General features: G+C 37.2%; 1 protein-coding gene across 7 annotated transcripts in view; it reads right to left on the reverse strand.

The window, feature by feature from the left end:
* Positions 1–15,077, reverse strand: part of ARHGEF10 (Rho guanine nucleotide exchange factor 10) — a 116,239-nt gene that overhangs the window by 19,927 nt on the left and 81,235 nt on the right. For all 7 annotated transcript variants that reach the window (XM_065834202.2, XM_065834198.2, XM_071807007.1 and 4 more), the window contains 4 exons: positions 14,940–15,061; positions 11,460–11,546; positions 9,890–10,113; positions 8,544–8,701 (listed from right to left, as the gene is read on the reverse strand). In XM_065834202.2, the coding sequence (XP_065690274.2) occupies positions 8,544–8,701; positions 9,890–10,113; positions 11,460–11,546; positions 14,940–15,061 (591 nt within the window). The remainder of the gene's footprint in view (positions 1–8,543; positions 8,702–9,889; positions 10,114–11,459; positions 11,547–14,939; positions 15,062–15,077) is intronic.

A 15,077-nucleotide genomic window follows, 5' to 3' on the forward strand; every position in this document is an offset into this window, starting at 1 on the left:
TGCTAAAGTAGCACAACATCAAAATCTGTTACAGCATCTGGTTTTACACAGAGATAAAATATGTCCAAAAGGCCCCACTTTCTCAGTTTAAAGCTTTCTTCCTGCATAAGCTGCAGAAAAATTGTCCAGTTTACCAACATCAGTTTCAACTCAGTAACCACTTAAATTTTGGTTTATGAGACCAAGCTCAACACATCTTTAGGCAAGCACTTAAGAAAAACTTATTTTTTCCTCCTCAATAACAAGTGCACCTATTATTATCTGCTTAGGTAATGGGTACCAAGTTCCCTGCTTCACAATGCAGCAACAATAATGAGAAGCCTCAGCTCTGGAGTATTTCTCATTGCTTCTACCATCTGCACGATACAACCTTTGCTGAGTCACTCTCAGGATGCGGATCTCTTTTGAAAGCCTCTTTTTAAAAATAACATTTAGATTCAGACTGTCAAAATCATTTTCATTATTTTATTTTCCAAGTGAGAAGTGTTTCCAGTTATTAGCTTGCAAACTCTTCCAGCTATGTCAAAAGTCACTTTCTGTTCTTTGTGACTCATATGCAGGATTAGTAATAAAGAAACTTCTGGAAAAATTTTCATTTGCTAGCAATCATATTATTCTCAAACTAAGTTATTAACTGGAGGCTGCCCATACGCTGTGAATGCTTCAATCAGTGCAGGCAGTTCAGAGAGTAGAGCTGCACACGTGTGTGTATCCCAGCTTACTGTGTAAGTTACACTGACTGCAGAAGCTCTAGCAGCACCCAGTTCATCGCACCTTCATGTTTCCTTTTCTGGGATGAAACCAGCATACTTCTAGTATATTCTTCCTGTCTGTTCTGAAGGACAAGGACAGCTATCTTTTTTTTTTTTTTCTGTAGTTACATTTTCCATGGTGAAGAGCACATTATAATGTACAGATAAAATTGTTCATTGAACTCTAAGGCTTTTCTTTCTTAAATACATTTAAGCTATACATTGATTTATATATGAAGCACAGCTGATACATAAGTGACATGTGAATGGTGATTTTCAGGATCTCAACTGTGGACTCCAGGATTTAAATTTTGCTTAAATTTAATTATTTCAAGCACCTAAGGTTTTGGTTGGTTGGGGTTTGTTAGCTTGTTTGGGGTTTTTGTTTGGTTTTGTTTTGGATATGGATCTTCATGCCTTCAACTTCCATACAACTCCTCAGCAGTCAGCCATTTTATTAATTTTTATCAAGTCATTATTTAGCATTTGTAACAGTTTTTGAGTTAAAAGGAAAATTACTACTGGTCTCAAGTGGATGTTGATTGTAAAATAAAAATTTTAAAGTAACTCACTGGAAGGTAATAAAGTAAGTTCGATTTTACCAATTTTATTAATACTACCTGTGTTACAAATATTTGATTCATCAAATATACATATAAAAACTCAGCTCTCACAAAACCATTTTCAGTTGGTGCTGTTGGCACATCACTGAACAACCCAGTTAGTTTTAAGAGTTTATTGGGATTGGACATAGGAAAAAGCTGAGAGACAGACCTGATGTCTTTCATGTTACCGTGATTTCATGCAAAGAAACTGCAATCCCACTTGATGGCAGCCCAGGAAAAATCTGAAGCTCAGTATTGCTCTGCTGAGGTACCTGAGCCATGTAGTAAAGCTGTTCTGTAGGGCTTTTTTATTTCTTCCCGCAACCATTGCTGTCTTCCAGATGAGACAGCATTTGAGACAGATGAGAGGGGAAAAAAGGGAGGGGTGTGCAGGGAGACAGGGAGACACATACAGAACTCTCTAGCCTGGTAATTACGGCAGTAGTTAAACGATGGGTCAGCTGTGTTCTGGTCCCTGCCTCAGTGAACGTTTAATTAATTATACAGAGTGGAATGGCACCAGGAGGAGATATTAAGCAGCGTGCATCTCTTTCCTCTTATTTCATGGTAGCCATGGAAATCTCTTGGGAGTTGCAAGCACGGATACAAATCCTCTCAAGCAAGGCAAGGGATTAAGCCCGATAATCCAACATACTTCTGTGTATGCCAGCTAAAACCAAGACCACAACTTCATTTTGTTGACCAAGAATTTTACCACTCATTGCAAAAATTTCTTAACAAGTTCACAAATTGTTTCAAGACTACTAAAATCACACCTTCAAGACAATGTAATGCTCTCTCTGCCTCTCTGCAGATCTCAGGCGACGCTATTCAGTACCTGCCTGCACAGACTTCACGTTCAACGTTGGCTATTCCGTGTTGTCTAATTCAAAGTTCATTGCTTCTAAAATCTAAGAGAAGTATTATCTATATTCTACTTGTGTAAACACCTGCCAATGCAAGACATACTTATGCAAGCAGGTTCAACAACTTAATTGGTGCTATGCATGTATTTAAAATTCAAGGCAGCACTTACAAAAGATATGGAACAGCTTTGTTTGACATTAAAAATCCTTGGTTAGTTACCATATTAATAAATTGGTTTTCTCCTAAGGAAAAAAAAAAAGAAAAAAAGCAAGAAATAGTAGCTTGTCAACAAAATCTCAAGGTGTACAACAGGACAAAGCCAGCCCAAGGAGCCCAGCACGGCTGCTTTCAGAGTCTTACAAACTATTCTCTGAAAAGCAAGAATTGAGTGAAATAAAAATAAGCCATGGAGATGTACATAAAGTGGCTCCCAGAGACCAGGCTGGAGAATACCCACGGGATTGTCTACAAAAGTGTGGCTTGTCTTAAAATTCTGTTCAATCAATGCCTTGTTTCTGTTCTCTAAATATACATTGGTTTAGTTTTAAGATGATTCTTTGGTCATTGTTGTCTCTAGAATGATGAAAAGCCACAGACAAACTTCGACAAACTTCTTCTGCCTATGAGATAAGTATATACATATCAAATGAGATGCAATATGAGGAATCTATATCCTGTAAGCAGAGACTAGTCTGTATGTAGAAAATATAGTTATCTGCACCCTGAGCAAATACAAAATCGAAGGCTGACATCTGTGGAAACAGGAAAGAATCCATGGGAGAAAGGACAGGGGGTTTCCTTCTGCTTTGTGAAAAAAGCCCATGCAAGTATTAACACCACAGAAACATAACTGTATTTGCAGATTGTAATGGATCTTAAGCCGACCACATCAAAGCAGGTATAGACTCTCACTATAGATATAATAAAATATCTAGTACATGAGACTTGCAGTCTCTATAACATTTTTGTAATAGAATATAGGCTTCTATGGGGATTGCAAATACAGCTATTTGCAGGAACAGAGTCAAATATACTATCAAATCTAGGGGTTTCCAGAAAGAAGACGTCATAACTTCTGATATTTATACATTAGATCAATATTTAGAACGTGAGAATATAGTTTTTAAACACTATTTGGTCTATGGACTAATGTCTGTTATGCCACTATTTATAATGCTCACCATAAATTATATTTTTCCAATATTTACGTGCCATAGTTTATATCCCAATGTTGAACAGTATCTTGCAATGCTCACAACAGGCCTTTTAGCTTCATCCAAGTAACATATCTTAAGCTCATAAAATATTTCTAAGACTTTTATATACAAGGACATTATTTCCATTAGTGCATTTTGCTATAAGTCTTGTGATTCGTATACATTTTGGAAAATCAGGTATCCTTCTATTCAATCAAATTTAATCAAATTAGACAGGAAAAGTTTTAAAACCATGTTCATTATATAGGGCAGAATATTGGCTATTTTATCTTTCTGTGGTTTGTTTCCATAAAACCCAATGATGGTAAGTAACATTATTTTACAATAATTTATAAAAATAAGCTGCTTCTTATTACTTAATTTATAAATAATTTATTAATATGTAGTACTTTTTATAATTATAATTTGTTGGTGCTCTCAAGTCTTCATGTGACATAACCTAATAAAATATACCTTATCTCATTAGAAAGTCTTTTTAAAGTCTGTAGTACTTTTCCTCTCCTTTACACTTTCAGTTGAGCTGAACTGAACATCCTTTTTTGTTGGTAACTTCCTCTCTTGCTTAGCAGCTCTATTGATGATTTCAACAGAGCTGCCAACTACGCCCTGGGAACAGTGGTTGTTGGTTAATTTGTGCAGTGGAGCACAAGCATTTTTTCTATCACATGGTACATAAAGCAGCACTTTTATTGAGGAGTAAGACAGTAGCTACAGAAGTAAAAAGTTTAGCACGTTTCTTATAATGCAGAAATAAGCTGGGAGATTCAGGTCTGCTGGTTTAAACAAGGTGTAACTCGATGTTCTGTGCTACGCATGCATACAGGAATTTTTTCCTAGATATGCAACGAATTCTTCATGCTAAATAGCTGACAGACCTCTAACTAAAATCATAGAGGAGGCTGGTGCTGGAAGTCCCAGCGTGAGGTATGTGAGTAAGACTGACAGCGATGTCAACATACTTCTGGTAACAAGTATTGGGTGATACTGCTAACAGTGATAACATAGTCAAGACAGAAGTATTTATTTCTTTTTCAATATCACTGCTCTAGTCCTCTCCAAAACAGCTTAATACTTTGCCTCGCTTTTCACAGCAATACCTCTCAGCACATCCGCTTCAAGTGGCGATCACACTCCAGAACCGCACTCTTCAGACACACTGGGGCAGCGTGTGGATCCACTCAAGCTCTGAAGTCTGACATCAGTGCTTTACATTCCATGTATTCCTCCTTCCCTACTTTTGCCAAAGTACACAACTGTCTTGCAAAATTGATCAAGGTATCTTGCTAATGAACTGACCTGCTGACTCTTCACTGTTGTAATTGTTTCACCTTACTCTTACATTTCTTGTCAGATTTGGTCTTTTTCCTTGATATTAAGGTCCTCAAAGTGATCACTGATTAGTGTCATGAGGTCTCTTTGGATAGATAAGTCATCAAAACTCTTGAGCAACTTCAGAGCTGCCTAAGTTTTTAAACAGCAAAGTCTCTCTGAAAAATGCAAACTTCTGTTCTGTGCATGGCCAGAATTCTTGTTCTGTAGGCTGAACAGTCCCAGCTCTCTCAGCTTTTCCTCATAAATAAGATGCTCCAGTTTCTTCATCACCTCCATGGCCCTGTGCAGGACTCTCTCCGGTATGTCCACGTGTTCTCAGCGAGAGGGTGCAAGGGTTCACCACAGGTGTGGTATCTTAACCAAACTCTTTCCGAAACCACTAATACATTAATTCTTCTACTCTTTGCCACAATCATTCTGAGTTTTTATTTTCTTTTTCCCGTTTCTCTCCATACTCTTTACGGGACTTTATGGAAAGGAAATGTATATCAATGTCTAGAAGAAAGGAAGTAGCTGGAACTGACTCCAGTATGTCAGGAACAATACACCTATATTATATAAAGTTTGTGATTTCCCTTTCCTAAGATGTTTTTATGAGTGGAAGTCAAACACGCGCTGACCTTTTTTGCTATTACGTCACTCAGAAAACACATCTGCTGGGCCGTCTGCAATCATCACAAAGGGGTTTTGTTAGGTTTTTTTAAACAAAGACAATACAATGTACATTTCCCTTAACCTCATCTAGAAGGGTTTTGCCTGGAAATATTCTTAATAATTCAGTCTGAAACAAACACTAAATACACAGTATTTCAGACTGATAACTGTGCAAAAGTTAATAGCCCTATAAACTGCATCACTAGCATTGCTATATATAACAGCATTTAATGCATTAGCTGTTTCACGGTTCCCCAAACTAGTCTTCTCACCCACATAAAATTAATTATTATTAAGGTTAATTATTAGGGCTCCTGTCTTTAGGATTAACATATTAGCTGTCCTACATCCTAGTCTTCCTGTGACATTTTCACAGACCACATTAGGTCACATTTAAGAACTGAGCAGATTTTACGATATCAGCGCCCCATTGACTTTGCTTTTAATTTATGTTCCAACACATTCAAGCTCAAGTACTTTTTAATAGTGAGATACAGAAGTATCTCACTAAAACGCTACTACCCTCCATAAAGGAAGCCTCACTGGGCACCTTCAACCCTACCACTAATGTGTCACATGTTCCTAGGTTTATTATACATAGCTGCTCTCAGTTTCCATTTTTAATTACTTCAAGACAAGACCTTCTGTAGCCAGAAAGCACTCTGGATGCTGTCAATCTGACGAAGTTCTCTTGTGAAAAAAATCAGGAAAGAGTACTTGCTGTTTCTAAACAAGCTGGATATTTACATGAAATAAGCCACAAAAGAAATTAGAGCTATTTCGTTACTGAGCACCAAATGGCTGAAGTTGTGGGTCTCTGACTACACACATAAAGATATCGAGCTTCAGTGGCTGAACTGATCCAATTTCCCTTTCTGCCCATAGAGAAAGAGACTCTATGGGCAGAACAGATCCTAACTCTAACGTGGACTGCGAGGTGGATTTTCATCCTAGAAGAAAGATTACCCCTTCTCATTCATGGAGGCCTGCAACAGCCTGCACAACAATGTCACCTGTGCATCCAATCTCGTTTATCCTTCTCAGCCTTCAAATCAGATGTCTCGTAATGCAGTGACCATATTTCATGTTCACTTTTAAATTTCTTGTTAATCTCCTTCATGCAGACAGACCAAAACCCAAGTGTGAAGTGCATGGCTGGGAAGTAACCCCCTCTGTAGAACAGACTCGACCCAGATGAGTTGTACAAAGCTCTTTGGAGGCTGCATTCCCCCTCTCTCCCTCCCATTTCACCACTTGGATTCCTTTGTTTGGTAAAATAGGTCAGTGCTCATAAAAACACCCCTCCAGGGCTGATGCCTCACATGACCAGAGCAGCCAGCCATTATATAAGGAATATGAAAGCTAACACGGGGGCAGCTGACTCACACAACTTTCATGAGGCACAGAGAACTGAAATCACACAGATCAAGCTGTAAGGGAAAGGGCTACAAGTTGAATCAGAAAAAAAATGAATGTGTATTTCCCATCTCAGAGCTTCAGCAATACAGAAATAGACTGCGACAGGTTCTATGAATATCTTAGGTACGCAGAACTGGTGTCTTCGGAGGAAGATAAACAGGGGATGCTATGATCCTGGTTAATACAACATCACCTCCAGCTCAGAACAGAGTTCAGTCTGGTTTACAGTTCTGCCCCATCCTTAACAACCTCTGTAAATATGCAACCCACGCATCCTTTCTTACCTATGCTGCCAAGGATGCCACTCATGTTTTTGAAGGAGTCTTTTCTGGAAGAACTTCAGTGATAAAAATTGCAGTCTTAAGCAGCTTAAATACACCAGCCCCATTCAGAGAAGATGACAGATTGACCTACTACCCCACCCAGGTACGTAAAGAAACTGAAATAACAAAAATGATATAGCAAGACTAGGATCAAGACCTCACTCCTGTGCCTCCGAAACAAAGAAAAAATGCTATACGATGGTAAAAAATTAAATACATATTTTTTAAAGCGAACTGAAATCTCATGTCTGGCTTCAGATAAGAGAGAACAGCTCAACAGGAAGCCCACTGGCTTGAAGATGACAACAGGTGAAAGAAAATCTCTTTCCCAACACATTTTTCAGATTCTTTGTTGCTTGAAAGAATAAAAAAAAATGCACCCTGTACCTTTCCCAGACTAAGACTTTATATCATCTAACACTGGACACACAATTTGTTCCAAGATTCAAGATACTGAGCTTGGCTCCCCAGTTAGAGGCTGACAGGATTTAGTATAGTGCTATAATACACAAATGCAACTGCACTATTTACAGGACTCAACTCATTAGAGAAGTATGACAACCTTCATCATGCAGCTAACACTAATAAGGTTCACCAGATCTCTGTTGGTTCTGTACTTCGGTAACTTAGGTATCTCCGTGCTAACATCTCACTCAAAACCTCAGGTTTCAAACTTTGAGGAAAGCCTTGCTGATTTTGAACTAAATTCATTCTATATGTACGCAGTACTGCAGGAAAGTTAGTGAGACGTCCTGGAAGTACACAGGGAAGCACCCAAACCAGCTCTGGAGAAGACAGTTCTAGTTCAGAAATATCACCTGGAATTCTCTTTTATTCCAATTATTTTAGCAATGACCTAGCTAAATACAAAACAACCGTGATGCTTATGAAAAAAGGAGTCAAACTGTTAAATATATGAGCTGCACACATAGGAAAGACTTCTTGTATCTGTACAGTGAAAATGAGGCTGTAATTTCAAATGAGATATAGGAAATTTTTGTCTTTCATAAACACCAATACCGGGTAGTTGTGTGGAATTAGCATTGTGCTGCATAAAATACAGTATACTGCCTGTTGTCAAAAACTTCTGGACTTTTGTAACACTGAAGACCTTGGGGTTTAAGCTAATGGGTATAAATCGGTTTTCATATGTACCGTATGGTAAAAGTGGGAACAGTATCAAAATATCTACTATCCTTCAAAAAGAGAAAACAAGGTATGAAGTCTTTTCAGAAGCACTGAGAAGTATAGTAATCTTACTTCAGCAGTTTCACAGAGGACTTTCGGAAAATGTAATAGTGGAAAACTACATCCGCCAAAATATACTGACATGTGAGTTCCTCAGGATGTTATTAAATCATATCAGTACATTACCTTCTGCTTTTGTGTAGATTGAGATGTTTCCATTTACCAAGCCAGCAAACAAGTATTGAGACATATATGTTAAGCTCATAACAGTTGATTTCTCAGGAGTGAAGAAGTGTTGAAGTCGAATTTTCTTTGAGCCTTGGCAACTCTTGTAAACGGAAATACTAGAAAAAAAGAAGCAAGAAAAAATAAACCCATGAAAATGCTTTATTTAGTTCTTATTAGAATACACATAAAAGTGGTTTCGATCAAAACACTGGGGGAAAAAAGATTTTCTACTTCCATACATAGGAAGACAAGCATGGAAAGGAATATCTTGACCCCCCAAAATGTCTATGCAGACCATTTGCAATTACTTAGCATTGCCATATGACAACACTTTTCATTTTATCTTCTCTGGAGAAACATTTATCAAAAAAAAAAAAAAAAAAAGACATAAAAGTTGTGCTAACAGCCCTTATTATGAGTTTATCCAAAATTTTCTATTAGTTTAAAAAAAAAAAAAAAAAAAAAGATTAAGCATTACCTGGAGAACTAAGGAAAAGAGAAGAAAAACTCACTACCAGACATAAGTTACACTTAAAATTCCCATCATTCCTCCAGGTGATTACTATAGGTATGTTAGGAATACTGAATAAATAAATTTAGAACTAATTCCACTTCACAAGCAAAGATAATCAGTACAAGATGTGGGAATTTCTAGAAACATAGCATTTTCCTTGGAGAATTTTTTTCTCCTTCACTTATTCTGGTTAGAAACTCCTTCAAAAATCACATGTAGTCACATACTTTTATGGCCTCACTAGTTATAACAAGATCTGTTTGCTTACAGACTCATAAATTTAGAAAATGTAGCTTTTGTTTTTCAATGTAAATCAAGTGATGACTCCGTAAGGTCATCAGGTCAAACAGAGCAAAATAATTCATTTCAATAGTAAACAGAAATATTATTTATTCGCATGACAAATCCTGCACAATATCACAGTGTAGAAGGTTAATGGGTTCCTCATTTAACACTTCATCATTCTGAAAATTTTCCAATACCTAAAGATTATGTTGTAACATTACAAAAGTAATATTTATCTTTTTCAGACATGATGTATGATGAATAAATCCTCTTTCACTGAAGACTAATATTATTTTAATTTCAAACACTACATACTGTATTTTAATATCATGTGGAGTGTATTTTCTGCTTGATTTAGGTATAAAGGGTAAGTTGAGGTCACTGGGTATTCACAGATACTTTTTTAAAAAGAAAACATTTTCTTGGAAGTATCTCACACAATTTTGCTATAGAATAGTAAACCTAATGAATAAATCATACATAGTACACTAAAAATGAGAATCACCTTCCTTCTTCCATGCCAAGGCAAATAGTAGGCACACTAGAAGCTTTTGCAAGAACATTTTCAGAGTCTAAAGCCTTATTTTGCTCTTTCATTTTCTCCTCCTCTGGTATGTAGACCATGCAGAGAATCCGTGATTCCACATTGAAGCACTCAATAACCTTGGGGCCGGAGCTTTGAAATGAGACTATTGCAATCTGGCCCATCTGATTAGTACAACTGCCAATCTGAATTGGAAAGAGGAAACAAAAAAAAAAGACCAAGACTGACACGTTTCTCCAGGAAGATCAGCATTAACAAGAAAGAATGACTGGAATGGTAACTGAAGAGCGCATCTCAAGTTATATGTGTGAATACGAGGTTTTCATTCACTAAGACATAAACAAGAGATTTCAAAACATTATATACCCTTGTATACTCACAAAATCAGTTCTTTTGACTTTGAAATGAGGAATATTATGGCTTGTTCTGATGTCTGACTCATATGTATATATATAATGTAATGCAATTACAACAAGTACCTGTGTAACAAATTGATTTAATAACTGGTGTTCTAAGTTCTCAGGTTCTTTAAAACTGATAATATAGCTGAGGCCTGCCTGTTGCACAGTAACAGCTGTACAAATAAATGCTCTGTCCAAAAAGAAAGATGGATTATTAACATAATCCCTTTCATCAAGTTGCTGATACAGAATCCCAGGCTTCTCCCTGATCCAGAACTAAATATCATCAATATGTCCACAAATCTCTACGTTTTAGGGATCTGAGAAGAGTAAAAAACAAATGTCTGCCCAAGTAGCACAAGTGTTTTTATTTAGTAACTCTCTATGTTTATATGAAATGAAAAAACATAGCAAATAGAAAATAAATGAAACATTTTGTGCCAGTATAAAGATTTTATTGGCATATATTTGTGATGACTTTTTACAAATAGCAAAGTCAAAAAGAAATTCTAGAGGTCACTTGAAAAAGACCACTGACAAAAGCTATTCCTAACTTCCACTTTTAATTCACAAGGGTTCCCTTAAAATTTCAGTATTGTAGTAAGAAGAAAAGCTACTGAAATCATTAGCTTTAAATAAAAAAAAAAATAAAAATATTGGCTATCTCACTTTGCCTGCTGGAATATCTGCATATTTGAGGTCATAACAATATGCCAGAAGAGGGTTTTTTTTTCCCTGTGCACAGACTTAAACAGATGATTTACGGCTAAAACATTTTTACAATATGGCAACAGACAATAGGACAGTGTGAGCTCATATGGGTTTTAGCAGCCCTCATTATAAATCAGCACATAACTCACTCCTGAATGTGCTCAGCACTTTGGAATTTGTTCTGTGCCACACTAACAAATCACATACAAATAAGTGGCACCCTACAGAGAACAGCAAAATCACATGTCCAAAACTACAAGCTAGCCTTTACAGACATCTAGCTTAAAACAAACAAAACCCAAAAAGAAAAAAGAACAACCCCAAATTTATTTTAGATCCATATCCCGCTGCGAGTCACAAAAAACAATGCAAACAAACAGGAGATAACCTCCTTTTTAGCTTTTAAAGATGACGCTTACCCAAAGGAAACCATGTTCCATGGCACAGGAATCTGACTCTGTCTCACCAGGGAGGTATGGTTCAGGATTATAAGCAGCACATTCAACCTTCAAAAAAGGAAAAGAGAACACTTATCACATTAAATGCCAGTTTCTGCCTAATTTAGTCTGTAATTGACTAAATCATGTAAAGATATCAAAGAATCACAGAAGGCAAGAAGCGAGTTTAGTCTGTCCAGCTTCTCATGGGCAGGGTCAAGTACACGTCTTGTTCCTGACACATTTCTTATCTACACTCTTACAAACAAAGCCAAAAAGTTAAAATTTTCTATCTGATCTGCTCAAATGCTTCCTGACCTTTAAGTTTTCCCAAATTCCCAACTTAACATCACGCTCACTGTAATCGTTGGCCTCTTACTCCTCATCTCAGCCAGCAGGTACTTCCTTTCCTTCTGCAGTGTCTTTTACATGTAGAGTTTATGTATGTCATGACCATGCCTGAGTCTCCCCTTCATTAAGCTAAATTAACATTATCACTTAATTAATCTTTTAAACATCAAAATACTTATTTTTTCTTGTTTTTAAAATTCTTTATTATCACTTTTTAAACTGGCATCTCTCCAGCAGTTACATCAGCTCCCTATACTTGAGAGTGCAGAACTTTCTCACCTGAACATGCTATTCTAGCAGAGCTGTTAGAAGCACTGCATCATGATTACTTTTGTCCACATTCCATTGATCATTCGCTGTTTGTAACAATATTACATACTTAACCAGTCCTTAGATTGCTGGTCTAATAAAAATTACTTTTGCAGACTTTCTGTTCAACCACCTCCTCAATCTGTACTTGTAAAGTTATCTGCTTCTGCCTCAGCACACCATGGGCCTGTCCTACTGACTGTCATCCCTTTTTTCTTTCCCCCCATTCAATTGTTTCTCCAGGTGCTTTACTCATTTTGAGTGCAATAGTATCATCCATAATACTCCTATTCCCTTGCAACTTCATGTCATCATGTTACTGTCAGTAAATTAATAACTCTGCTCATGATTTTATTATGCAGGCCATTTGAGAAAAACCTCAAAGCTAGAGACTCACAATCTATATTTAAGTCCATCCCAACTCTGAAAAATCATTCAAGCACCAGCATTTTTATGAGCAGTCATGGAGTTATCTTTTCCCTAATTTTCTGAATGTCCATGGCAGAGCTCCCTAAAGCTTATGTAAACACTTTAAAACATATAAAAGCACTTAATAACCATATAGAGAATAAAAAGCTTCCTGATGAGGTGTGATACTACATTTTTAGACAAGATTCTCTATCATTCACGCTTACGTTCTCACCTCAGACACAAATGTCATCAGGATTATATTGCAGTACTAGAGATAAATTGGTTAGTACTAACTTAGACAACTTCACCATAAGCTGGCAACATCTCCTCACTACAGGGAATAACTAAAAAAGAAAGCAATCAGGTGTAAGCTAGAGTTGTAAATTCCCAGTTTACTTAATTTTCAAAAGTGCAAAGATTTTCTCAAATCTCCATGAAGTAAGCAGGCATCACCAAGTGATTAGCAGTAGTAAAAGTGTTATGTCTTCACCAAAGCAATTCAGTATGAGGACAAAAGATGGAAACTGATAGATGAGAAAAATACAAGGTTTTTAAAACAAAGAGGAGCTATCCATGCCAGTCTTAGCACGTCTCATTTAACACATGCTGAAACTATCTACTTATAATGGTGATTTACAGTAGCTGTGACAGATAAATACACCACTAGGAACAGAAAGACAGGCTGCATGCTGGGTATTTCTCAGGCTGTTTGTTGCATCTCCGTGTTACTTTGCATCTTAGTCAAAACCAATGATGTTTTTCACAGTTAAACCACAGCAGTTCTGCTCTCAATATTGATAGAAGCCCTTTGCCTGAGGTGTAAACCTGCTGTGGTGGGAGACAGTGTCACAGGCTCCCTGCACTACTGGGCAGCCTGAGCAGCACATGGAGACACAAGCAGCGTCAGCCCAGCAAAGCTTCTCTTCCCACCCCAAGCTGTGGCCTGACACCCAAACTGCAGCTGAGGCTGCAGAAAACCACCAATAATACTTAGATAATCTTTTCCAGTAATATCAAGGACTTAGGAGCATCAGGCATGACAGCTGGGCTCATGGCCATTTTATCTTTAGGAACTACAAAACTGGTCAAGCTGACCTGCAGGCTCAGGCAAACACTGCCACATACTGCCTTCTGCTGAGAAGACCAAGGCAAAGACCATTACCCAACTGTACAAGGAACAGATTTTCCTTTCAAAACAAACAGGTTCTGTTTTAACTCGATTACAGGTTGCCTTGGCCTTCAAGGGTCCTGGCATGGACCAACAGGATTTAAAACACATAGCCTTTAAGGAAATGTAAATATTTTAAGTTTCTGCAAAAAGTTAAACTAGCTTGATGATTTTAGAAAGTATTCAATACAGGCAAAGCAGAGTGTCTAATAAGATAAGGATGTGGTTGTCAGGGAGAAAGGAAACTTTCAGTAGACTTTGGCTGCTGTAAACCACAGCTCTGCTCCAAAACCAGTATCATAGGAAGAGCTGGATTTAACACCGTTACATATCTCAAATGTATTTCCAGCTAGCAGTTATCTTCCCTCAACATCCAGGCTTGTGCATTCACACTTGAAATGAAGCTGCCAGCTGAACGTTCCTCCTGTGTAGGCTGTCCTAGCAACAAGGGTCTGCAGACCTACTGCTTTAAGCAGTACCCATGCAATGATGCTAATTCAATGTTGGGATTCTGGCCATACAAACACAATTTTATCTCCATTAGTGTTTTTGTGCAAGACTGATTGATGGTTAATAAAAAAATCCTGTTGATGCACAGGAAAAAAAATTATTCAGCACCCTTTCCTCCCATCTCTTGGTCTAGACACGCTGTACTTATTTTCCATCATTAAAGGCAGTGGTCAATATGACTTCAAACTGACATATTACTTTATGAAATAAGCCATTAAGACTTTTTTGTATGATTGTTCAGAATAGAACTACATTTTATAGAAGACCCCTTAAAACTGGACATTTTTAAATTATTTTGAAACTATTGTTCTCTGTCCGCTAATGAAAATAAAAAATTTGAGGAGAATTCAGTATAGTTCTACCAGTGGAGGACAGCTATCACAGAGACCAGATCCTTACACTTTGTAAGCTCCAGGTACTTCGAACTCAAACAAACACTTGGAAACCTCAAGAGCAATTAAAAGTTCCCAGTAGTTCTGTTTTCACCTGGTGATGAGCTTACATCTGGAAGTAAATGTCATACTATATAAACACTATGTTCCTTAGTGACTCAAAGACTGCCTATGACCCTCTTGAACCTTTCATTGCTACTGATCTTACACTTAAGAGAAATAATAGATGTGAATTAATAGATGTATTTACAATATGGTATCTTTCAGCAGTTATATCACATGAGAAAAGTAACATCAATTTCATGTAACAATTCTGTTCACCTTAAACTCCTGTTGCTTGGCCATCATCACTGGCATGTGTCTAACAAGAAGAGGATGTTTCTCTTTTTTGATTTGATTTCCATCATCTTCTACACAGAACCAACCTAACAGGTTATCCTCCGCTGTTATGGAAAGAAC

Source organism: Patagioenas fasciata, chromosome 3, assembly GCF_037038585.1.
Source record: "Patagioenas fasciata isolate bPatFas1 chromosome 3, bPatFas1.hap1, whole genome shotgun sequence".
NCBI classification, from domain to species: Eukaryota; Metazoa; Chordata; class Aves; order Columbiformes; family Columbidae; genus Patagioenas; species Patagioenas fasciata.